Raw genomic sequence first — 24735 nt, 5'->3', positions numbered from 1 at the left:
CAAAGAATGAGCAAACACAGTTACAACACCAAAAGTCCCAATGGTGTTGATGGCTATGCACATACATCAAAGGAGGGGATACATACATAAGGATATAAGAATTGTCATTTCCTAGGTCAGACCATAGGCCTATCTTTCCCAGTGTCCTCCTGTATCACACAGTGGCAGACAGCAGAGCCTGAAAGGGAAGGTAAACTGGGTATGACCAGGGCTTTTCCCACTGTTCCTCTATCACGGTCAGCCTCTAGCATTTAAGGTCTAGAAAGTTCTAATTCAGAGACTGTATCCCTAATTTCCATGCTCAAGAGTTATTGATATTCCTTTCCTCCAAGAATTTGTCCAATCCTTTTTTGAATCTGGCTAAACTATTAGCTTCCCAATGTCTGCTGGCAATGAGTTCCACACTTCAATAACACACTGTATGGAAAAAAAACCCTGCCTTTTGTTAGTTTTAAACTTACTACCTACTGTTTCATTTTATGACCCCTAGTTCTTGTATTGTGAGAGAGAGTAAATAATAAATCCCTATTTGGTTTCTTTTTACCATTTAGCATTTTGTAAACCCTTATCATGTTCCCCCAACCCAAGTGGCTCTTTTCTAAACTGAACAGGTCTAGCCTCTTTCATGTCTCCTTATATGGAAGCCCTCCCATACCACTGATCATCCTTATTGCTGTTCTCTGTACCTTCTTTAGTTCTTCCATATCCTTTTTGAGATGTGGGCATACCATGGATTTATTAAGGGGCATGATGATGCTTTCTGTTTTGTTTAAAATTCCTTTAATAATCATAGAATCATAGAAAATTATGGTTGGGAGGGACCTCAGGACTCAGGAGGTCATCTAGTCCAACCCCTTGGTCAAAGCAGGACCATCGCCAAGTATATTATCCCAGCCAAGGCCTTGTCCAGCTAGGTCTTAAATACCTCCAAGGATGGAAAATTCACAACCTCTCTGGGTAACCTGTTCCAGTGTTTTACTACCCTCCTGATGAGAAAGTTCTTCCTAATATCTAACCACAACTTCCCTTGCTGTAACTTGAGTCCTCTTCTCCTTGCTCTGTCATTTTCCATCACTGAGAACACCCTAGCTCCATTTTCTTTGAAACCCCCTGTCAGGTACTTGAAGCCTGCTATGAAATCCCCCTTTCAGTCTTCTCTTCTGCAAACTAAATAAGCCCAGTTCCCTCAGCCTCTCTTCAGAAGTCATGTACTCGACCCCCCCCTAACTATTTTTGTTGTCCTCCGCTGGACTCTCTCCAATTTGTCTACATCCTTTCTGTAGTGAGGAGCCCAAAACTGAACACAGTACTCCAGATATGGCCTAACAAGTGCTGAATAGAGGGTAAGAATCCCTTCCCTTGACCTGCTGGCAACACCTCTACTAATGCAGCACAGTATGCTGCTGTTCACCTTCTTCCCAACAAGGGCACACTGTTGGCTCGTATTAAACATTCCCCACCATAACCCTCAAGTGCTTTTCTGCAGAGCTGCTGCTTAGCCAGTCGGTCCCCAGCCTGTACCAGTGCATGGGATTGTTCTGTTTTAAATGAAGGACTTTGCACTTTTCCTTATTGAACCTCTTGATATTTTTTTTGGTCCAGTACTCCAATTTGTTGAGGTCTCTCTGAATCTTTGCCCTACCCTCTAGCATATGTACTACAAAGTAGTGTCATGGCTGCTGAGCACTGAGCTGATGTTTTAGCAAACTGTCCACAATGACTCCCAGATCGCTTTCCTGTGCGGTAACAGCTAGTGTAGGTGTAGTTTGGGTTCTTTTTACCTAGGTGCATAACTTTACACTACTTCCACTAATCCAACTATTATTTCTCCACACATAAGGACATCTAGGTACATACACGTTTTACATTTAGATTGAAGTAACCAGGGTTAGGTTACTTTAAATGCCCAACTATACAAGTATGAAGAGGAATTAAATCACCCAAAAATGGCATACCTGATCTAAATTAGGTCACCTGAGTAGGTGAACTAACTTAGATCAAAAAACCTAATCTCCCAAATGCCTGTATGCATTTGCAGCCCAGCTGCACACCCTAACCCTGAGGCTAAGCTATTCCCATTCTCCCAAACCTGACTGGGATATGTTTAGCCCCCACCCCAAATCCACCAACTCCAGAATTGGACAATCCCCATGCCAACCCCCCCCCCCCCACCACCACACACACATCTACTAGTTTCCCCATCTTCCAACAAACTCTCTCTGTACCCATCAGCTCCCACCTCTTCACAGATCTGTTAGCCCTCCTAATCCTGTTTGTTTCTTCCCCTTTGCTGAATTACTTACCCTGGTTTCCCCACACACTTCCCAGCACCAGCATATTGCTGCACATACCAGTCCCAGTCTACATTCACTTGGCTTAAAGTGCTGCATGAAAAAAGAATAGGTGCATAATTTTAAATTCTAGGGGTGCATAATTTAAAATACGTTATTGAATACCCATTCAGCCCATCCAAGAATATGGATCTTCTCATTCAGAAATAAAGTGGCCCTAGTATACTTAGAACATCATCATGAAGAACTTACCCAATGCACTTCCATTTCACCGCTTCAGTTCATTTGGTAACTTTCTAATGTCCTGTATAGACATGCCTTAAGAGTTGGAATGGATTATAGGTAAAGAGGACTTTCCTGTTATAGATAATAGACTCTGAATGAGTGCTTAGAGCATTTTTTTCTGTGTGGTTAATGATAGAAAATGTGACATTTTCCAATTTGGTTGCCAATGTTAACTTAACTTTCTTGTTTTAATGGAGGAAAGTTTTAGGAAAGGTAAACATACTTGATAGTATATGACAAGGGGTGGCAACACATGGCTTGTGTACAAAATAGGGCTTTGCCTGTGCTCAAGCCCACATTCAGCTGAGTAGCGAAGAGCTGCACCAGGGTCAGGGAGCTGTCAGCTCTACCTGTGCTGCTGCCACTTCTCCCTCCTCCTCCCCACCCCCCCAGCCCCCACCACTCTGCTTCTCCTTCCCCCAGGCTGAAGTATGACTGCAGTTTCCAGATGGTAGGGAGCTGCACTGGGGTTGGGCTCGTAAGTGTGGGCAGGGTGTGAATGGGAAGGAGCAAGAGCAGGGTGGAAGTAGCTTCCAGCTCCCCAGTTCTAGTGCAGCTCTCTTCCAGGAATTGGGGACCAGTAGGAACCAGTTGTAGTAATTAGAGTGGAATTACTCGTCACCAGATGTTGTGGAAGCTGACAGTTTATCCAGTTTCAAAAAGGGATTGGATAAATTCTTGGCGGAAAGGTGCATCAATAGCATTAATGGGAGTTAGGGGTGCAGCCTCTGAATCAGAATTTAGACCTTAAATGCTGGAGTTTGCAAGTGAGAGAGGAACAGTGAAAAAAGCCCTGGCCATGCCCAGTTCATTTTCCCTTTCAGCATCGACACTGCCACTGTATGACACAGGATACTGGGTAAAATGAGTAAAAGGCAGTTCCTATATAGTTATAGCACAGACACAGCGTCCAGCTTCATGGTTCTGGTTAGGGTGCAGGGAAAGCCCTGTCACTGACGTGCTGCTGAAGCCATTCAGCCCATGTCAGATCAGAACTGAGCTATTCCTGCCCTGAACATGGTCACCAGTCCCTGGTATACTATATTAAGATATCTGTGGGATTCTTTTTTAGCTTAGCAATAAATGAAAAAAATAAAGTTTCACCTATGCCCCTTTCTGCAAAAGTAGCAGTTGACCTTCAGTCATTTTTAAGAAGACAGGTTAAACTTTTAGGATTCAAGAAATGATTTCTGTGGCTTAGTGTAATTTTCTGTTGGATCAATTTGGTGATCATGCTGGCAATTGAAGTGTGTGTCTCCCTGGAATTAATTGGAGTTAGTGGCAGAGAACTGGAAGTTTCAGCTAAAGTCAAGAATAAATGACTTACAAAGCTCTTGGTTTATGAATGTGGCAAGTGCAAAGGATGAGAAAATATGATTTAATATATGTTAGCTTACCGTAATGTATTCAATTCATTCTTCCTTTCACCCCAGATTCAAAGTTAGTCTTTTTGTGCTCAGTCCTGCAATGTCCTGAGTATTGTGGCCCTGTTGCTCCAGCGAAACATGTTGGACTCTGCTGAATTTTAGGCATGTGAATAGCTTTACTGTCTTCATGGTTCAGTTTTTGCTGAAATGTTCTGCTGGACCAAACCAATGTGATGCAACATATTGGAGGATATAACCCCTAAAATTGTTTTTCCCAAATTCAGTCAATAAATGTATTTGAAGTTCCTTTCTCTCCTTTAGAAATCGCAGAGATGAATGGTTTCTTACAGGTGTCAGAAAGATAATGTCTGGAAGGTTGTTTTGCATTATCCAAGAATTTTCAAATAACATATTAGGCAATATTATACACAACCTATCACCTGGGTGTGCTTTGCTGTTCATTATGTTTGTAGGCAGAGATGCTTTAAATAAAAGTTGTGTAAATGGCTGAAGCACATAAGACACTTGGACCCTATTAAAGGTCCTTTGTCTTGCCAGCTCAGCACAGCATGTAGAACATGAGGACATGAACTGACTAGTGCGATTATGTTAATTGTAATCAGCCTAACACTTTTCATTAAAACTTAATTACCATTTAATCATGCATAAAAGGACAGAAAATGGAGTTCAGCATACAAAACTGACCCTTACTCTGGGGGTTAAATGCATTTAAACTAGCTATTACAAACCCGGGTTGTCAACTAAACCTTTCCAACCAAGGCATACGATGTAGCTAGGGGAAATGGCAATATAATGTTGTCTAAGTAGGTATTTTTAGGCACTCCAGACTCTAAGGTATCAGGTTTTTATGAGCTCTTTTGTAATACAGCGTAAAACCCTTTTGGTTTGACTGACAGTCACTAAAACAAATACAAGGAATAATATTAATAATAAAAATTTACATAGTATTCCTGAATAACCGAAGTAACATCACTTGCAAATTTGAATTTATTTTCCTAATGGCTTTAATATTCCTTATCAAATGGTCTAACTCTTTTTGTTTGTTTAAATTGACTTCACATGTGATAATACTTAAAGGCCTGCACAAGCATCTTAAACTAAACTATACATCCTTATGTTCTTTGGCTGGCTTAGCAAATGTTGATCTTCAAGAGAAGAATTGAAATGAGGTCCTACTCCCACAAGGGTTTTAATGAAAATCTATTTGTACATTGTTTGAGGTGTCTGGCTCTTAAAGCCTACTCCATCTGTGACATTCTCATGTGTTTTCCTTGGGCTCTGTGGCTTTGGGGGCTATCCACTCTCATTTGCCACAAGCCTCCTTTCAATTATAATACTTAATTAACCATGTTCGTGTCTCAGCCTAAATCAATATCTGCAGTATATCTGTTTTGTTTCTGAAATTCAATCATATGCCCATTCTACCAAACCAAAAAACAAGTTGATTTTGTCTCTTTATTTCTTTCTTTTACTGGAAGTAGCTGCAGATTAAATATGCTGGAGGGTATGGTGTTCTGACCTTTGAACTGGTATACACAGAAAATACTGAAATATTTAGTGTTCAAGACAAGATTCAAGTGGTAATTGATGACAGGGGGTGCATACAAGCCTTACATTTAGCTGAGTTTAGTGTAACCTAAATGGCTGGATTTGCAAATGTTCACAGAGTCTTAGGTTGTTCTAAAAATGGTGCACCCCATCTAAAATTAGATTGGCATGTGTTAACCCCAAATAAAATTGGTTAACCTAAACCAACGAACACTTGTATATATCACTAGCACAGCCTGGGAAAGCACAGCTACTCAGCACAGCCCCATGGCTGTGCTGTTTTTATCCCACTCCATGCCTGACCAGGCTATTCTACTGTTCTCAACCAGGTCAAAATCCTTGTCTGGAGAGATTTCCACTAGTCTGAGCATGCATGTTGCACTAGTGTGAGCAGTTCTGATGTTGACCAAGACCTAAGCACAGAACTTAGCTCTTAATGCTATCCCTGGCTCATCCTAATGTGCCCATGTACAATCTCTCAAATACTTTATTTTTAGACACTTGTCCACCTGGCTTGCCGTGAAGCCTTCAGACATAATAAGATCTGTAAACAGCATAGAAACATTAGTCTTTAGAAAAAATGATGTCTTAATTCCCAGCCCAGAGCAAGACTCCAAAGGCTTTAGGTACCTTGTGTGACAAGTACAAACTTGTACACAGTCCTTGAGAGGCAAGGACTATAAAAGGACTACCAAATGTGTTACTGTTAAGTGTGACACTTGCCTTGCATGGAAACATCCATGACTCTGCACATATATTCCAGACATTCTGGGAACATTACCAGTAAAAATGAAACTGCCTGCTGGAGAGAGGTTAATGTGTTCCACCAGGAAATAGCAATTAGAGACTCTTTGTTAGAATATATAGTGTAATTGAAGAAATTAGCAACTACAAAAAATATTTTTAACTATGTTGCCAGAACAACTGACAGCACTGAGTCTAGAAAATAAAAAGCAGAGATCTTAACACAACCTATAGAAATACGTTCTTTTAGGAAAGTGTTTCTGACTTTCCAACATACTTCAGTGGGGTGTGGCCTCTGAACAACAATTATAAATGGTACAGAAACAATGACTGTGAATTAGTAAAGGTTTCTGGCCAAATTCTTATTTTTGCAGTCTGATTCATCAATTGCAATTCTCAAAATGTAACCAAAAAGCAGATTTAACTATTAATTTAGTTACTGCCACAGTTGCTGTGACCTTTCTAAAACTTCCCTTCCTTCATCTATGAAGACATAAAGCATCACTAGTTGTGCATAGAACATGTTTGTTACACTGAAGAGCCACAGGACATGTCATCTGTCTCTGCATCTGGTTCTTAGGATTCTTCCTACTGACTGCTTCACTAACCATGGAAATGCTTATGGTGACTGAGGCCCCTGCTACATGTTACATATATTATACATTAACTGGTTAATTGTGGAATAAATTTAGATCAGCCACACATGCAAAGTAATTATCACACAATTAACTAGTTAATGGCACAATACATTTAGATCAGCCCAATATACAATATGATTACTATGGCACAAAATGTCCATCCATCTATAAAAAAAGTGCCAACCAGCTACAAAGTCAGTTTTTGAAAATATGTAGCAACTTTATAGTTGGTTTCTATCCAGCTTTAATTTGAACATGTGGCAGGGCCCTACATTGTGTCTTCGCTGAACTCCTAGTATATTGTCCTTTTGGAAAGTCAGATTGGCTGTGAGTGCTGTATAACAGTTCTATTTGCACTTCTATATTTAAGTCATATCACCATTTTCATTACAAAACCTTCATTTCCAAGATTAATGATATGATTGTAGAAGCCTGATCCATGATGAAATTGCCAAGCAAGACATTTTAGAACAAAAGTACATTAAAAAAAACCCAACAAATTTATGGGGAAAACACTGCTGACCGATTAAGTTGTGAGCTTGCAGAAAATAAGAGTATGAGAGCAGAAGGAAGTCATATACCTTAAAGAGGGCCATTAATTCCATTGTTGGGCCCAGGTGTTTAAAAGCTAGGTATGTTTGACTGCAAAAATAGAGCTAAAGGCCCCTAAGTAACCATGTCAGTAAGATTAGAAGCATATAAGCATATAATTTCATCAGCATATAATTTCATCTTGAATGTATTTATATGTAATTTAGGAAAAAAATCCTGCATGTTCTTACTTTTCTTAATTATTAGACAATGTGAAGAAAATTGATTATATGAATATTATTAATTTTTTGGTTGTCAGTCTACTGAATTTACTTTTTTCATGTGTACTACTAAGTGTAGAGACAGTACTACTTTGTTGCCTTTCTTACTGTTATGGAATTTCTTTTAAAGGACTTTTGATGAAATCATTACAAATATTTTGTGCATTTCTTTGGTCTTGAAAACATCACACTCTTTCCCAAAACATTTTTTTGTAAGCAATTTTCCTTTTAAAATTGAATGCAAAACAGGAATTTTAGCTGCTTTGTTTGTGCAATAAATTGCTAAAAAGCCTCTGGTATTGCTCATGGAGCCTGAAGACTTGGAATATATTTTTTGTAATTCTGAAAGTAGAGAGAAGGAAGTATTTGTGATAAAAGGTACTACATCTCACGAACATATTGAAAACATGATATTGATACAGGTCAGAACTTTATTTTTGAAGCTATAGGGCGTGTACAGTTGAGCCTGCACATGCCTCTTGCCGCATCTCAAAACAGTTTGAGACATGGTAAGAGGCATGCTGGGAACAAAAAAAAATTTTTGCAGCACAGGCTCCAAATTTGATATCCAGGTATCAACTCTTCCCCCCTGCCAAAAAATAAAAAAAAAACAACAAAAAAACCCAGAAAAAATGCAGGGCAGGGCACGATCCGGGACTGTGCCTGGAGGCTCCACAGAGACACTCTGGTAGCTGGCCAGAGCATCTCTATGCCTGTCCCTTGCGCCAATGCTTCAGCATGCTGCCTGCCCATGCAGGGCAAGAAGTGATGCAGGCTACAGTGATCTGAACCTGGGCTCCGTTTCAGGTAAGTAGGGGTTAAGGAAGTCTGGAGCGGGTTGGGGGCTGTGAGAGTACAGGGGACCGTGGGGGTGACAGCTCAGAAGGGGTGGGTCCCCCAGCTACCCCGAGATGGTCCTACATGCCCTTCTTCACAGCCCCAGCTCCCCTGCAGGGCCCACAGCTCAACAGCAGCAGCAGCGGCCATCAGGATGCTCAGGACCTCCTGGCACAGCCTCAGTGCAGCTCGCCCCTGGGCATCTGGCACCCGGCCCTGCCTGTGCTACATAGTGCAGGCCCACAGCTTGGTGCAGTGTGGTGCACTTTTGGGCTGTTCTGGGCTGCTTGGGCTGAGACCTGGGGCCCCGCACCACTTGTGGGGACTGCCTTTCTTACTGGGCTGGGTCCTGCATGCACAGGCCCCATGTGCCATCAGGCCAGGCCACTTCTGTGCATGCATGACCCAGCTCAGCACAACAGGCAGTCCACGTGAGTGGCATGGGACCCCAGATGACAACTCAAATAGCCCAGAGTTGCCTGAAAGCGCATGGAGCCGTGCTGAGCTGAGCCAGGCTGGGCCCGCACAATATGGCACAGGCAGGGCCAGGTGCCAGGCAGCTGGGGCTGAGCTGCACTACCCCACGCTCCCCAGCACTGGGTGTGGGGATTGTGCCAGGAGGCCCCGAGTGCCCCAATGGCTGCTGTGGGGTATGTGGACCATGTTGGGAGGCTGTGGCCCTGCCGGGGTGGGGAGACAGTCCATGTGCTGTGTGGGGAGGGCTGTGCCTTGTGGGGGAGCAGGCAACCCACCCCTCCTGAGCAGCCCTCCCACACAGTCCCCCACAATCCCCACACACTTATCACACTCCCCATGCCCCCCATATCCCTCCACACCCACCCACACACATCACCCACACCCCTTCCCACCCCCTCCTACAAACCCCACATCCCCCCAATCATGCAACTGTCATGCCCAGCTGCCAGACAGGATGAGACCTGCTGGCAAGAGCTGTGGCTGCAGGGGCAGCTTTCCCTACATCCTAGTTAGTGAAGAGGTCGGGGGGGGGGAGGGCTCTAATGGTTCTTTGATAAGAAAACTAAAAGCAAACAGCAAAACATATAGATATTTAGTATTTATTTTATTATGACAATAGAGACGCCGGTAGGCTTCCAAATTGCCTTAACATTGTAAATATATCAAAAAAACATTGTCCAACTAATCTCTCTCTCTCTCTCTCTCATGGTCTTTTGTTTTAATTGTGGAAGAACATGGGTTTGGGGGTATTTTAAAGAGTGAATTAGGAATTTGTTTATCAGAAAAAGGGAACACCAGGATTCCTGCAAGTGAGATAAGTGCCAGGACCCAGGCAGAAGAGCCTGTTCAGGGCTGGTACCCAGAACCCAGCTGGAGATGGCTGACCTCATGGCCCTAAGGGCCAGGAGGATGTGCTTTGACAGTTCAAAGCAGCCACCACACTGAAAACATCATCTTCTGGGCAATAGCTGCCCAGATGGCAGGATGACAGCACACATGGCAGTAGTGTCACACAAAGGCCAACTGTGCAGCCACAGTCCATTGGCACCTGGCCCAGAAGTGCAGATGCCTCTGCTGTGGCTGTGCAGTCCCCATCTCAGCCTCGCAGGTGCGTGGCCTTTGGCCACATCCTGTCGCAGGTGGCAGTAGGTCATAGCCAGGCATCAGCCCCCACTGCCAGACTGTGGGTGCAGGGAACTCTCAGTTACGGTTGCTTCAGCAGTCCAGCTGGTACAAGGGGCTAGTGTCTCCAGATACCAATTGGCTGGGCCCAAGAAGCTCCTGAGCTACTAGCCAGGGCAGGTTTTTATACTGCTAGGGCCAGTACACGTGCTGGCCCCAGGATCTAGCTCCCCTCGGCTGCAGATCCAGGAGGAGCTGGGCAGGGTTATTTTGCCCCAAGTGGCACAACTTGCCTCACACCAAAAGTGCATGTCCTGGCTTGTACGCTGAGACAAAAATCCCTGGCTCAAATTTGTGCCACTCCTATTTGAGCTGCTGCAAGCACACATGCCTGCATGTGTGGACATGCGCAAAATGATTATTTGTGGGCTAAACAAACCAATAAAATAGCTGTTTCCTTCAAGAGAAGTAAAATTAGACACAGTATAAAGGCCAATGCATGGACTTAAATATGAAAAGAGGCCTGAGATGAGGGATAATTGTTAGGAAAATTGGCAGTATTTAATGTCTACATTAGCTTACATCTATATAAAATATGTATATCATCATGAATAATATGTCAGACATCAGTAAATAAAGTATTAGTAGATTCATAACTTTCATCCAGTTGCAGAAACTCTTGGTAATCCTCAGTGCTAAAACAACTTAAGAGAGAAGCTGAAAAGTTGACAGGCTGTCTAAATGTTAGCTTTACTAGATGACACATCCCAGCTTAAAGCTCTGGTGTTTTGTTTAATTAGGATACAACATATTTGTGGATGTTATTGTTAGCTTCCAGATACAGATTATCTTCATAGGATATAAGAACAGAACACATAAAGAATATATTGATGCTTCTTGAATGTTTACGGTTGTTTAGAATTTAGAATTTTGTACTTGGTAATGTATATTAACTTTGAAATAAATTTTAATAGACATCAGTCCTTGGTAATTGGTCTATCCTTGACATTGTCAAAAGTAGATGAGTAAACATTGTGGATTGAAATATTACATTCAGCAGAATACTTGGAGGGAATGAAGGAATTATTCAAAGCCTTCTTGAAAGAGGAAGATAAGTAATGATATACTGTAGCTGTCTGTGTTTATATTTATACTTTTGTCAGCAAATTCATGAATTTACTGTTCTTTAGTAGAAATCCTTTAAAGTCATCCACACATTCAGAGATGTTTCTTGTCTATCAAGTAGGAAACTACTTTGCTAGGGTCATGACCAGGCAGCTGCTTTCCCTCCCCAGTGGCCAAGTATGCATTCAGTAAACTGCACTAATACGGCCTAACTGTCAGGTAAATTTTCAATGCAGTGCTTGGGGAGTTATGTGCTCAGCCCTGGATAGCTATGACAGGAGTTGCAACTTGGACTCTTGGTTGCTGCTCCTATATCCCTTTTAAATAAGCTTGTCAGTTCTGCCAGAAAAAGTACAAACCTTAAGGTATGTGTGTTTGATGCAAGGATGACAGAAATTGACCAGATAATAATAAAACTAAATTCAGGCGTGCAAAGGCATTTGATCAATTTGTCATCTACATGAATGCAGGCATGTCATTTCTTGGTTCATTTTTTCATCATCAGAATGTGTGCATGACATACATGTCTTTCATTGTTTATCATACTTAGTCACAGAACACACATACCTTTCTGCAGAATATCAGCCCTCCACAACCAAGGTGCATGTCTTAGTGGGAAAGGCTCATTTTCTTCACAGGAACACAACCATGAAGATGCTGTGTTGCAAAATGGCTTCTATCTATCTATTTCAGCAAGCAAGTAGGAGGGGTAGAGTCCACTATTAACCCTTTCACAACTGCTATCAGCATGCTGGTTGAGAGAAAAGCTGGATGCCATTTTGCAACACAGACTCTCCATGAAGAAAAAAAAAAGTTTGGACCATAACTCTGGGGGGAAAAAAACCAAACACAAAACAAAACAAAAAACATTTAAGTCTGTCTTCCAAAAACAAGGTACATATCTTAATTAGAGTTGTGTGTTAGGATACAAAATACAGTGTATTTCCAATATCTTTCTTTCTACACAGATCCCATCACAGTGAGACTGAAACAAATATTTGTTTGTGCTGATCAATTTGGGCAATAATTTGCTCCAGGGCAAGGAAAACAGTGGGCTTAATTTGAATACTTTTGTGGAGAGGAAGCTCAAAAATCAATCTCTCATTTTGACATTTTCCTTTTCTTTCTTTTCTTCAGTTTTTCATCAAACAATACTTCTGTTTTGAAAAATGCCGTATTTAATGTTTAACAGGGAATGAGAGAAAAGGTTGAACAAATCCAATATCTAAATGTCTTGTTTCAGGTTAGAAATATTTTAGTCACATCCAAGCATCATCATCATCACTGATAATTCTGATTGTTGTTGTGGTTGTTTTGCTACAAGACCAACATCTCATGAGGTGTTTTAAGGGTTCAGCTCACAAACTAAACATCAGTTATTTACACAACTACTATCAGACTTGCTTCAGCTGAAATATGGAATGTCCTTTTTCTTATTTGCCTATGCCAGAAAGCCTGGGTTCATGCTAACTGAAATGAACACCTTGTTAATTAAATGTAAATGTTTGCTGGTATTGACACAAACAACAAGCTCAAAAAATAAAGGTTTTATGTGACAGAGAAGGTATTATTATTTTTAGAATTTTTAAATTGGGAGCTTTACGTATGTTTTTGTTTTTAAAAGGTTCCCCCCCCCCCCCATCTTTAATATGTTTTTCTTGTTGAAAGTGATTGACATGACACTATCTCACATCCTGTAGGAAAGCTAAGAAAAAACAGTCAATATGTAACTACTATAATATGCTGGAAAACTACTCAAACAATTATCATTGGTTCACTCTCAAACTGGAAAGCTGTATCAAGTAGGATTGTACAGTAATCAGTCCAGGCCCAATACTATTGAATATAGTGATACTGATGGTAAAATATAGAATATATTTGCAGATGATTCTAAGATGGGAGGTTTGTAATCACTTTGGAGAACAAAATTAAGACACAAAATTATCTTGACAAATTGGAGAACAGATCGGTAATGAACCGGATTAATTTAAATCAAAATAAGTATGAAGTACTGTGCTAGGTTGAACAATCAACTTCATTAAAAAAATGGAGAACCAGTGGCTTTGTGAAACATGGGATTATGGTGGATCACAAACTGCATGAGTTGACAATGTTATATTGTTTTAAAAGAAGCAAATAGCACATTGGAATATGTATTATGAAAGAATTCTTCAACCCCACTCAGGACTGAAAAGGCCTTAGGATAAAGACCTATAGTACTGTAGTAGATTTGGGCATCATGTATAGTACTAGATTTGGGCATCATGCTTCAAGAAACATTTGAACCAAGTGAAGATAATCCAAAGGAGAGCCAGTAAAGTACTGGCTGAGGTCTAGAAAAGATGTTGTATAAAGAAAAATTGAAAGAATGTTGTTGGTATAGTTTAGAAAAGAGAAAACTAAGCAAGGACATGATAAGTGTCTTCAAATACATGAAGGTTATGAAAAGAGAAAGATTATACACTATTCTCTATGTCAGCTGGCATTGGGACAAGTAGTGATGCAAAAAGAGAGTTTAAATTAAAAAAAACCCACCTAACTATAAGGATAATTGTCCTGGAATGGATTGTCTAGAGAATTTGTTGCATTTGCATTACTGAAGTAGGTTAAACAAATGTTTGCCAAGAATAAGTAATATTGATCCCGGCTTGGTACAAACAGATGATTTTGATGACCTCTCAAGGCCATCCTAGTTCTATTTTTTATTATTCTATTAATTGATTTTGAAGATACAAGCATGAAAGAAAACATCCAAATTAATAGAAAAGCACCAAAGCCCAGTCACTTTAAAAACAACGATTGCCTCTTAATTGTAAATTGACTTTTTTTCCTAAACATAAATGGTACCACTTTCAATACTTCTCAGGTCTATCAGTATTTTTATTCTTACTATTCATAGTAGTAGTAGTACATTTTTGTCCCTTAGTTGACCATCAGAAGTCCATTACTATGGATTTTTTCCTGAAAATTTTGCAAAAGAATAATATCGCTAGCCTAACCTCTGAATTTATTGTAAAAATACAGGGGGATTATAATCAAACATGTTAAAATATAGATTTAATTTTCCTATGCTGTGAAGTATTTTTACAATGTGGTAGATACTTCAATAGTGCTATAAAAACAAGGTCTATTTCTCAAGAAAGCTCCGATTCTTCTCAATTAATCTTCCAAAATTTCCAGCAGCTGCAACAATGGCTCAACTACTGGCTTCCTGAATTGTCATAAGTTACAGCTAGAATAAAGGAAATAAGTGGCTGGATCTTAAAACAATAATAGGAAGCAATGTCTTAGTTATTCTGAACCTAAACTATTGTCTCCTTTCCATATCCAGCTTCACTTCATGTCAAACCTTCTGTCACCATGCAATTTCCCTACTTAAATTGCAGCTACAAACAAAATCCAAATACATGTTACATTAATTCTTTCTCTACTATATTTCCCCAAGTAGAAAACATAACTCTTCACCTGCATAGGTGCCAGATATCAATTTTACTAATAATTTCAATTAACACTTTCATAAAGTACAAGACAAGTATGAGTAAATTACTAAGGTCAGAGGGATTCACTATAGAAATCACATTGTTCTCTTACATGCAAATAAATACCCTGATTTCAATTTTAGATGTATGGTCTCATATTTTATGGATCTTTTAAAAAGCAGGAAGCACACTTGATTAATTAGCATGCTCAATTAATTAGCACTCTCCAGCAGCTTCAGTGTCATCTGTACTCAGGGTCCCCACACTTTAAAATGGCAGTAGAAGCCCTTTACCTAAAACTCATCAAACACTATTTTGAAGTGTAGGATTCTGAAAACATGAGATGCTGTGGGTGTTTTAATTAGAGCCGCTCAAGAGTGACTCTAATTAAAGTACCCCTGCCCCCCACAGAGCATGTATAAAGGTGCCCAAAGTGATAAAATGGGTTGCTTCCATTTTAATCCATATTAATATGGATTGTAGAATCACCCCAAATACCTGTCAGAATTGGGGTCTCATTTTATGGTTGTTTTAGAGTGTGTTGTAACCTTGGTAGTCCAAGAATTATGAAAGGGGAAATGGTTTCTTGGTAAGATTTATTTTATTTGACCAACTGAATAGCTGGGATAGAGTTAGACAAGCTTTTGAAAGGAAGACATTCTTTTTCAGGTGTCAGTCATGCCTGAAGAAGAATCTTGCATTCAAAGGCTTGTTCAACTCTATCCCTATCTGTCAGTGGATCCAGTAAGAGAGATCACACTAAGAAATCCTGGTCTGGTTTTACTAATTGTTGTTCAAAAAATGCAGGAAGACAGAGACACTCTCGCCCCCTCAAAATGCAATATCTAAATTTTAGAGAATGAGTGAGTAAAGTACCTGTTGTTACAGGTACTAAACTTAATGCACCATAATTGGTGCATTAATGAGCATGTAAATGTACCCAGGGAGTAGGGAATTGCTCCTACAGTTTAGTCAGACAACGTACAGCTGGTCACAAAATGAACTTTGGTCTTCCACTAGATGAAATAGAATTCTTATCATAGTCTGTCTAAAGGGGACATATTTATTTTTATTTTTTTAATGGTAGTGTTGCATTGAATTTGATAACAATCTTTGGTGTGTGCATGGGTAATATGAACTGGAGCCCAATTCTGCTACTTGTACTTATTATCTTAAACCCTTTACTCTGTAAGCATTTATAGATTAAAAGATTTTAAGGGAAGAAGGGGCCATTATCTTCTGACCACTTTCATGATGGATAGAAACTCAGAACTTGCATCTTAATTCTGCATCAACCGTGTAATTTATGCTTCAGCTGCTTCATCAATCTTATAACTCCATCAGCCTTATGACTCTGCATCAACCTTATAACTTATGCTTCAGGTTATATATATGTATATGTATGTGTATATGTATATATGTGTATATTTAAGGTATCCAGAGTGTAGCTGTATTGGTCTGGAGGCAAAAGTAATCACAAAGTTGAGGTAAACAGACTACTCCAACTTTTCTCTGAGCCAAACCTGCATAAAATGAACTGTGCCAAACAGGAGATTTTACCACACCTTTAACTCTCCTATGAAATATTAATTTTTATTCCTACCTGGGAAAACTTTACAGTCTTTTCCCCTATGTCTGAAGAAGGGTGCTTGTACCTGAAAGTTTGCAGTTATTTTTTTTTTTCAAAAATCTAGTTGGCCTGATAAAAGATATGACCTCTACCATGAGTTCTGATTCCATATGTAAATTGAAAGTCTTCAAGACAGATAATGAATTTTGTCCCTCGGTAAGTTATTTTAAGAATTAATACCTGTTGGTATAAGAAAGTTCACTTTATTTCCATTGTAAATTAATCTAGCTTTATCTAGATACGTTATATAGAGAATTTATGTTGCCTGTTTTGGACTACCCATAGAGGAGTACTCTTCACTATATATGAGCATTAAAGAATCTTCACAGGTATCATCCTTTTATTGTTTATTCTGTAAGAGTACCAGAAAAGATATTATTCCATATAGAGTCTGCTTTATCCACCTCCTTTCTCTTCTTAAATATAAAGAGATACCAACCAGTTCTGTTAATCAAGATGATAAAAAACAAGCTACTGAACCTATCAATTCTGATTGAGATCACTTTGATAATGTATAATAAAGTAGTAGGTTATCAGGCTTTTTCTCAAGCTCTCTTAAAAAGTTCCCCAAAACTACTTAACTAAAAGTATGTGCATCTACTTCAGGAATATAACACTCTTGCAGTAGAGCCAGCCAAATGCAATTTTAATTTGACCCATCGCATATTCATTGTTCGTTGGATGCACTGACACAGTTTTCATTGTTTTTAGACATGTTGCTGGTTCTAGCAGTGTGGTATGTCATTTTAATTATGTAGCATGTCAGTGGAATCATTAGTGCCTCATTGTATACATTTAGAATTATGTTCTGTCTGTCAAGGATTTATTGTCTGTACTTCTGCCCTTTGATTTCCATTCTTCTCTATCTTACTTTTTTGATTTCTGCTGTCTTGTGTCTGCATCTCCACCCTTGCTTCATTTCATTCCCAGGATCAATTCTCAGTTGCTATCCCCTGTAGACTTTTATCTCTTTCCATCTGCCAAAATTGGTCAGGAAAGAAGTAATTAATGTTGACATTACACTGGGCGCATCTTTGCATCCATTAAAGTGCCTTTTCTAATGCACATTAAAATTTAGTACCTCCAATGTGAGGTACTTAATTAATGTGCATTAGACTGTGCACAGTAGAGCATTTGCACATTTTTTTAGTGATGCTTAATGCACAGGAGACTGTTTTACTGTGCATTAGCATAATGTCACAGGTTTTTTTATGTGACAGTTTAATGTGCAGTACAATAGTCTACTATGCATTAAAGCACACGTGTAGACACACCCGCTATTACTGTTAAGTTTTAGCATTGATATGCCATATTGTTTAGTGGAACTGAAGGAGGTCAGACCTCTGAGCTGTTGCTTTATGCCTTCCACATATTGAAAAATAAAATACATTGTTTATTACATCTGGAATGCTAGAAATCTTCTGAAGTAAATTTTGGATTCTGTACAATCTAGATTTTTTATAAGGATGGCCACAGCCATCAAGTAGGATTGAGCTGCTGATTTTAGAAACTTGGATTTATATGGTGGATCTAATTGTACTATATATAAGGGGTGAAGCAACTATATATACTTTTCAGAATGTGATGCTGTTCTCTTTGTCACTGTACCTATGTAGAGACAGGCTATGACGATTGTATGCAGGAAAGTGTCAGGGCAAAGAGATGGTAGAGTTAAGAGAGTTGTGCTACATTGTAAAACTATAGAATTGTAGCACTGGAGCAAAAGAATGCATATAAAGAAGTAGGGATTTATCACAGATGTACCAAAACGTATATTGTCAGTAGAGATGGATATGCAAGAAATGCAGAATCTTGTGAATGTGAAGGAAAAACAGACACTGACAAACCTCTGCAAACTAAATGTTTGAAAATTTAATTTACAAAATTTCATTTAAAAATCTAAATGTTTGCAACAATTTACTTAAATTGATACATGAGATTTCTAAAATCAAGATAATCATGCACATAAGTAGTTATGTACTTCAGTTACTCTCAGCTACAAAAAATTATAGATTTATACCTTGGAGTCAAAAATAGCTCAAAAGTCTGGCCAAGGCAAGTGGCCTATCAGACTGGCATGGTTATGGCATATCAGATTTGGAAGCAAACAGCCCACAAGGGAGATTGTTAACATCATGTCCAGCTGCTTTTTATATCCTAGGTTGAATGGCCATGCTCCATTTACTGGAAAGTGTCATCCTCATATTGAGGGACTGCTGCAGCCATTAACATTTACATCTCAGCCAAGTGGTTTTGGCTTTCAGCTAAATCTGGAGCAAGGCTTGAACTCCCAGCACTGGACCATAGGAAGACTCCTTAACTGTTCTTAATACTAAATATTGTTTATAAAACATTTGGGTAATAAATGGCATTATTTAAAAGTGGCCCCTCTCCCTCCCACTGCCAGCATCTGCTACAGCCACCCAAAGCTGGCACTGGGCTGCCCTGTGTCTGCTCTGCTGGCACCACTGCCCAACAGGGATCCCAGAGATGGTGGTGATGTGGCAGAGACACAGGGCAGCCTGGTGCTGGCTCCAGGCAGCTACACCTGGGAGCACCGGCAGCAGGACAGGAAGGGGCTTTTTCCCCAGCGTTGAGGAGCAGTTTCTCCCCTACCGCTGCTGCTTATCCTGGATAGGCAAGCCTAGAGCCGGCATGAGGTGCACAGGGTCAAGACTGCATGAGCTGGTTCCCGCCTGTACTGGTGGAGTGGGGACACTGGCAGTGGAAAAGGAGCTGCTGTATCCAGGCTGCCAAGAAAGGGAGTCCCACCATGGAGCAGACTCACCCCAGCTGCATGCGTGGCACTTTGGCCTGGTGGGACTGAGGGACCCACCAGGGGCCAGACCAAGCCCCTCCACAGGCCAGATCTGCATAGCCCACAGCATTCAGTCATGCCCCCAGCTGGCCAGCTGCTGGAGCAGTGAGGGGGAAGTGACCAGAATGGGACAGAAGCCCCGTTTTTATGGTGGGGGGTTGCACACTGCAGGGCGAGGAAAGTGCTGGGGGCAAGGAAAGTGTTGCAAGGTGGCAGTGCTGGGCAGAGGGGACTCTGTCCCTGGTGCTGCCATACTCAGTCCATCACAGCTTTGGGCCCCAGTGCTGCTGCATACAGTCCACCACAGCTCTGCCCGCCGCGCAGTAGGGCCCCCTGCCAGGAAGGGCCATGCACACTCAGACTATTATGGGATGCTGCCACACCAAGGGCCCTGTCCCCTCCCACTGCAGTAGTCTGATGGGGGCACAGCCAGCCCATAGAGCCCCTTCAGGGGCAGGGATGGGTTTATTCCTCCTCCCTCCATTGTCCAGTGAAGGGGACAGCAGGAGCCTATTCCACTACAGGGAACAAGCTTGGATGTAATGGGGGACAGACGTGGATGTCAGTGGGGGTGGAGGGGAGACTGACCCCCTTCCCTGCCCCCCTCTGCCTTAGGGGCCATTATGCTGGCTAGAGCAGCAGGAGGGGGGAGCAACTGGCAGACCTGGTCTGGGTAACTGCCAAATGGATATGGAGCGGGGAATTAAATCCCTCCTTGGCTAAACCTCTATTTCTGCTCCATCTGGAGAGCAGAGGGGCAGGGACATCCTGGCTGGGCTGGAGCAGAGAGCCCAGCCCAGAGAGCATGGCAGGATGCTGGGGGAGTCTCATTTAACTTAAACCAGAAAGGGTTCTGAGACAGACAATGCATAAACCGATCTGACCCAAATCAGTTAAGTCTGATACTACATTGAACCAGGTTTATCTTAAACTGGTTTTGGCCATTTTGAACCTGGTTTATATGCACTGAATGTCAGTTCTCTTACAGTTTTAAACCAGTTTCTGATAGGGTTGTGCGAAGCTTCGGTCACTGATTCAATTCAGCGGAGATTTGGCCTGATTCAGTGACCAAATTTCCGAATCCAAATTGAATCAGGATACTCTTTAATCTCTCCAAATCAAATCAGAATACTCCAAATTGATTTGGAGAGATTCAGAAAGATTTGACAATTCAGACATAGACATAGCTTTACATATTTTTTCTACATACCTCAAGGTACCAGGCAGCTTGCGAATGCTGAGATGCTGGGGCAGATGGAGTGTCCCACAGGAGTGGTGGGGGGGAGGTCCCAAGTACACTGGGCAGCAGACCCAGAAGTGGACCAGAAGCACTTACAGTTCACTTCCAGGTACCCCAGGGAGCACATTGGGCTCCCCCAGACACATATTCCTGGCTTGGTGACTCATGCCACATGGGTCTGGGGGGACACCTGGGGTCTCCCTGTGGATGATAGCTGAGCCAGGTATGTGTAGGGGTGGGGGAAAGGGGCAGCACACTTAGCGCTGGACCTGGAAGTGGACCAGAAGTATTTCCAGTCCACTTCCAGATTCGCTGCCAAGCATGCAGGGGGCTCCCCTGTGCTCCTGTGGGACACTCCATCTGCCCCAGCATTGCAGCATTCATGAGTTATGCCTGGTACCTCAAGGTATGTAGAAAAAACATTTAAAGCTATGTCTATGGCCGAATTGCTGATTCTCTGAATCAGCATCAAATCTTCAGATTCAGATTTGGCCAAATTGAATTGGGACAGTGGTCCAAATCAACAAATCAAATTGCTGTCCCTGATTCAGAACAAATCCAAAACAAATATGGCCCATTTCGCACATCCCTAGTTTCTGATCATTTAACCTGGTTTATATGTAATGTCCATCCCTAGCCTCAAATTCTATGCCAGGCAACATTAAAAAAATGATCAGGTAATTTGCCAAAACATGGCTATAGAAAACAAGACAGATGTCATTTGCAGTGAGAAGAAAAAGTGTAAGAAAAATGGTGAATCAGTTTTGACACATTGTTAATATGTATTATTCACAAAAGGTGGAGAATAAGCAGAAAGCACATACAGAATAAGGACTGTCCTGTCCTAGGTACTCTGGTTGTGGTGGTGGTGATGATGCCAGTGTGAGAGAAGAATTGTTAAACTTGTAGATTTGATACTGACCTGGGTGTTCTCCCTATATATTTTATACTGTTCCTTCAAATATTGACCCTAACATGAGATGGTGTAATCTGGCTCCTCAGGGGATACCATTATAATGAGAAACCCAGGCTTGCACACAGAGGAAGTTTGGTTTGATTTGCTGTATGTGTAGCATTTCTGTGCTCTGAGATATACTGAGTGTAACATGTTATCTACTTTATGACAGTTGTCTTATAGTACAGAAGCTGTCATATTGCGTAAAGAAATGTGTGTTGATTCAAGAAACATCAAGATGAAAAAAATTAATTATTAGTGTTTTGATAGATTAGCTGGACAGGAAATGAAGAGTTTGAGTTTATTCCCTAGCAGGCCATATTTTTCACCAAAGGTAAATGGTAGGAAGACAATGTAAAAATGATGCATCTTAGTTGGCAAATTCCTGAAGAAAAAACAAACAAAAAAAACCCCCTAATTTCCATGCTAACAAATTAGTAAATAATATTTTCTGTCTGGATATTCCTGTAAATAGACTGTGCTGTGTGATTATGACAATACAGTACATATGTCTTAAATCCTTTCATTTCTTGGTTTGTTTACAGCATCAATAGCATCAACGTGTAATGATCCTGGGACTCCACAGAATGGTACTAGATATGGAGACAGCAGAGAACCTGGGGACACCACTACCTTCCAATGTGACCCTGGATATCAGCTCCAAGGGCAGGCTAAAATTACTTGTGTGCAGCTGAATAACCGATTCTTTTGGCAACCTGATCCTCCTACATGCATAGGTATTGAGATGAATTGTTAGAGTTCTCAGGGTTTGTCAATTACTGATCATATTACCATTTATATGTTTTCAGTTTGTGATCCTACAGAAGTATTAATTTCTGTAATTCTTGGTCTCTTAATCCCACAACTCAGGTCTCACACCTTTTAAGAGATTGCCTTCATTGTTAGGCTACAGTCTGCCCTTTTTAAGTCATTCTCAGCCTAGTGAAAGTTGAATTATTGGCTCCAGAGTGGCACAGTGTGAACTGGAAGAATGGATGAGTCCCATCCCAGTTTTGCCCTTAGTCTGCTGATTAAGACCCTCTCCTCAGAGATGTGGGATAAGTTTTTTGAAGCCCCTCGGGATGAAGAGGGCCAAAAACTTAGATCTCCCATTTCTTGAATAACTGCTGTACTCACTAACTTGGTCCTTTAAAGGTGAGCACCACCTCTCCTTTAACCACATTTTTGAGTGAAAGTAGCCTGTATGCAGTGCTTTTTGCTAAAGTCAGCATCATTATGTGTGGGTTAAGTATGCCTGCTGGCTTGGGTTCCTCAGGAGATCTAGGTATGGGGAGATCCAGTTAGTAAATCTCAGATGGCATTAAGAATAATATAGTGCTGAAATGATCAGCTCCTAATGTGACATCACCTTTGGTAATATCAAACATTAGGCACCTAACTAATTTTACTGCCAAAAACTTAGGTGCCTACAGATTCCAAAGTGCCTAAGAGATTAGGCAGATTTTTCATCGATTGCTCACTTGGTCTTAGGTGCCTAATGTCTGCCTCAGTTGCACTTTAGGAAAGCATTCCCCACAAGCACACACTTGGTTTACAGCACCTCAAAGCCAATTGAGGTGCAGTAAACCACACACGGCACCTGTGCACCACACTGCTAATTAGCAGCGGTGATTTTTTTTTTTTTTTTTTACAACAGGAAATCCCAGTGTCAAAAAACCCCACCACTAATAAAAGCGGCATGGCACACATAGCAGCAGTACGCACCACCAGAAACTGGAGCCTGGCTGGCCAGAGCCATGCTCTGGCTGCTGGTTAGGCTCCGAGTGGACAGCTCAGCACCTCTGCTGCCCCGGGAGGCCCCCAGGATCCCAAGTAAGGGTGGCTGGAGCCAGCACAGGTGCTGGCTCCAGCCTCCCATACCTTGTACTACTGCTATTTGTCCCATAGGAAGTGCATGCCCCTGCACATGTGTGCTTATGTAGACGTGCCCTAGGTGTCTAAGTACTTTTCTGAATCTTGACTTTAGTCTTATAGTCTTAGGTTCTAGCCTGGCCCCTTGCTACCATTTAGGCAAAAAATATTCCCCATTTTATCCATTTTATCCAATGAATATTACATGCAGAGTGAGCTAGCTTCAAGGGGAGGGATGTAGAGCATTCTGCGCATGTGTTGGTAGAACACTTTTTTATGAAGCCGGAGATATGGATTCAAACCTCTCTGGGTAAGTGGGACCTAGAATTTGGGTCTTCTGCTGCATGGGAAACTGCCCTAACCATTGAATAATTAGGCTAAAATCTGCATGGCCCCTCCTTCTCTTCTACCTCTACTCTTTCCTATGCTGCCTGCAGCTCATGCTACATTGGTTCCAACCCAAGCACCACATGCAGCATGCAGGGCTGGGGCTGGTCCAACTACCTACATGGTGGTTCTGGCCTGCAGGCCATTTGTTTGACACCGCTCCCTTAGACCATACTAAATCTGTGGAATGGTAAGTGCTGTTAAAGTTAGAACTTGCTGTGAGCAGTTGCATTTTAATTATTAATGTCATTTCTTTCCTGCACAACTCTGACTTGCCACTAGAGAGCTGGCAAGCCAGGGCATGGCATCTAGACTCTAGCCCTACTTTGGGTGGGTAGGGCTGGAAGCAGTTCATCTTGGGATTCTGGAGGATCGCAAATTGCCCATTTTATCTTCATGGAACAGACTGAAGTTACCCTAACACAAACCAGATAGCACATCCCAGAGTTAACCATCACCTGAACTGAAGTAGCTTTGAGGGCACTTAGTTTTGAGGTTCTCACAGTATCATAGGTGGGACTGATTGCTTTCACAGATGAAGCATATACCAGATGCAGTGCTGAATACAGACAAGTTTGAAAATCTGGTGGCTACATCCAAGACCATCAAATGGCAATTCCAAAGATGTATATAAAACCCAAATTAAAGAGCATAAAGAAAAGAGAGGGTTAGTAGAAGTCTGGATTATAAGGATCATATGTTCCTGAGTGTCCGTGACCTTCTTATAAAACCCAATACTTTGACAAATGTGTTTTAATTTGTACTTTAAAAAGTTTAAAATTTAATTTATCTTCTAGGAGAGTAATTGCATTGAAATGAAAAGCACGCATTTATTTTTCCATGTATTCAGAGTGTTCTTCAGAGGACTTTGAAGTTTAAAATAGTCTTTATTGTGATATACACAGGAATCCTCAGAGGTTCTATAAAGCCATGACATGTCACTTTTAAAATTCTCATAAAGTCCTTATTCTATTATACTGTGATGATTGAGATTTAATAGCTGTCCTTATTAGGATACTGAACATTGTCAATCAGTTATTTATGTTTATTTAATGTTTTCTGCTGCATATATACTTTAAAAATTTCC

General features: G+C 41.0%; 1 protein-coding gene across 1 annotated transcript in view; it reads left to right on the top strand.

Moving 5' to 3' along the window:
* Window positions 1-24735, top strand: part of CSMD1 (CUB and Sushi multiple domains 1) — a 2292800-nt gene that overhangs the window by 1869905 nt on the left and 398160 nt on the right. Inside the window, exon 27 of the mRNA XM_019488443.2 lies at window positions 21935-22126. Within this exon, the coding sequence (XP_019343988.2) occupies window positions 21935-22126 (192 nt within the window). The remainder of the gene's footprint in view (window positions 1-21934; window positions 22127-24735) is intronic.

The sequence above is a fragment of the Alligator mississippiensis genome, chromosome 1, assembly GCF_030867095.1.
Source record: "Alligator mississippiensis isolate rAllMis1 chromosome 1, rAllMis1, whole genome shotgun sequence".
Taxonomy (NCBI): Eukaryota; Metazoa; Chordata; order Crocodylia; family Alligatoridae; genus Alligator; species Alligator mississippiensis.
The sequence above is the reverse complement of the archived record's forward strand: the minus strand, read 5'-3'. Positions and strand labels throughout refer to the sequence as shown.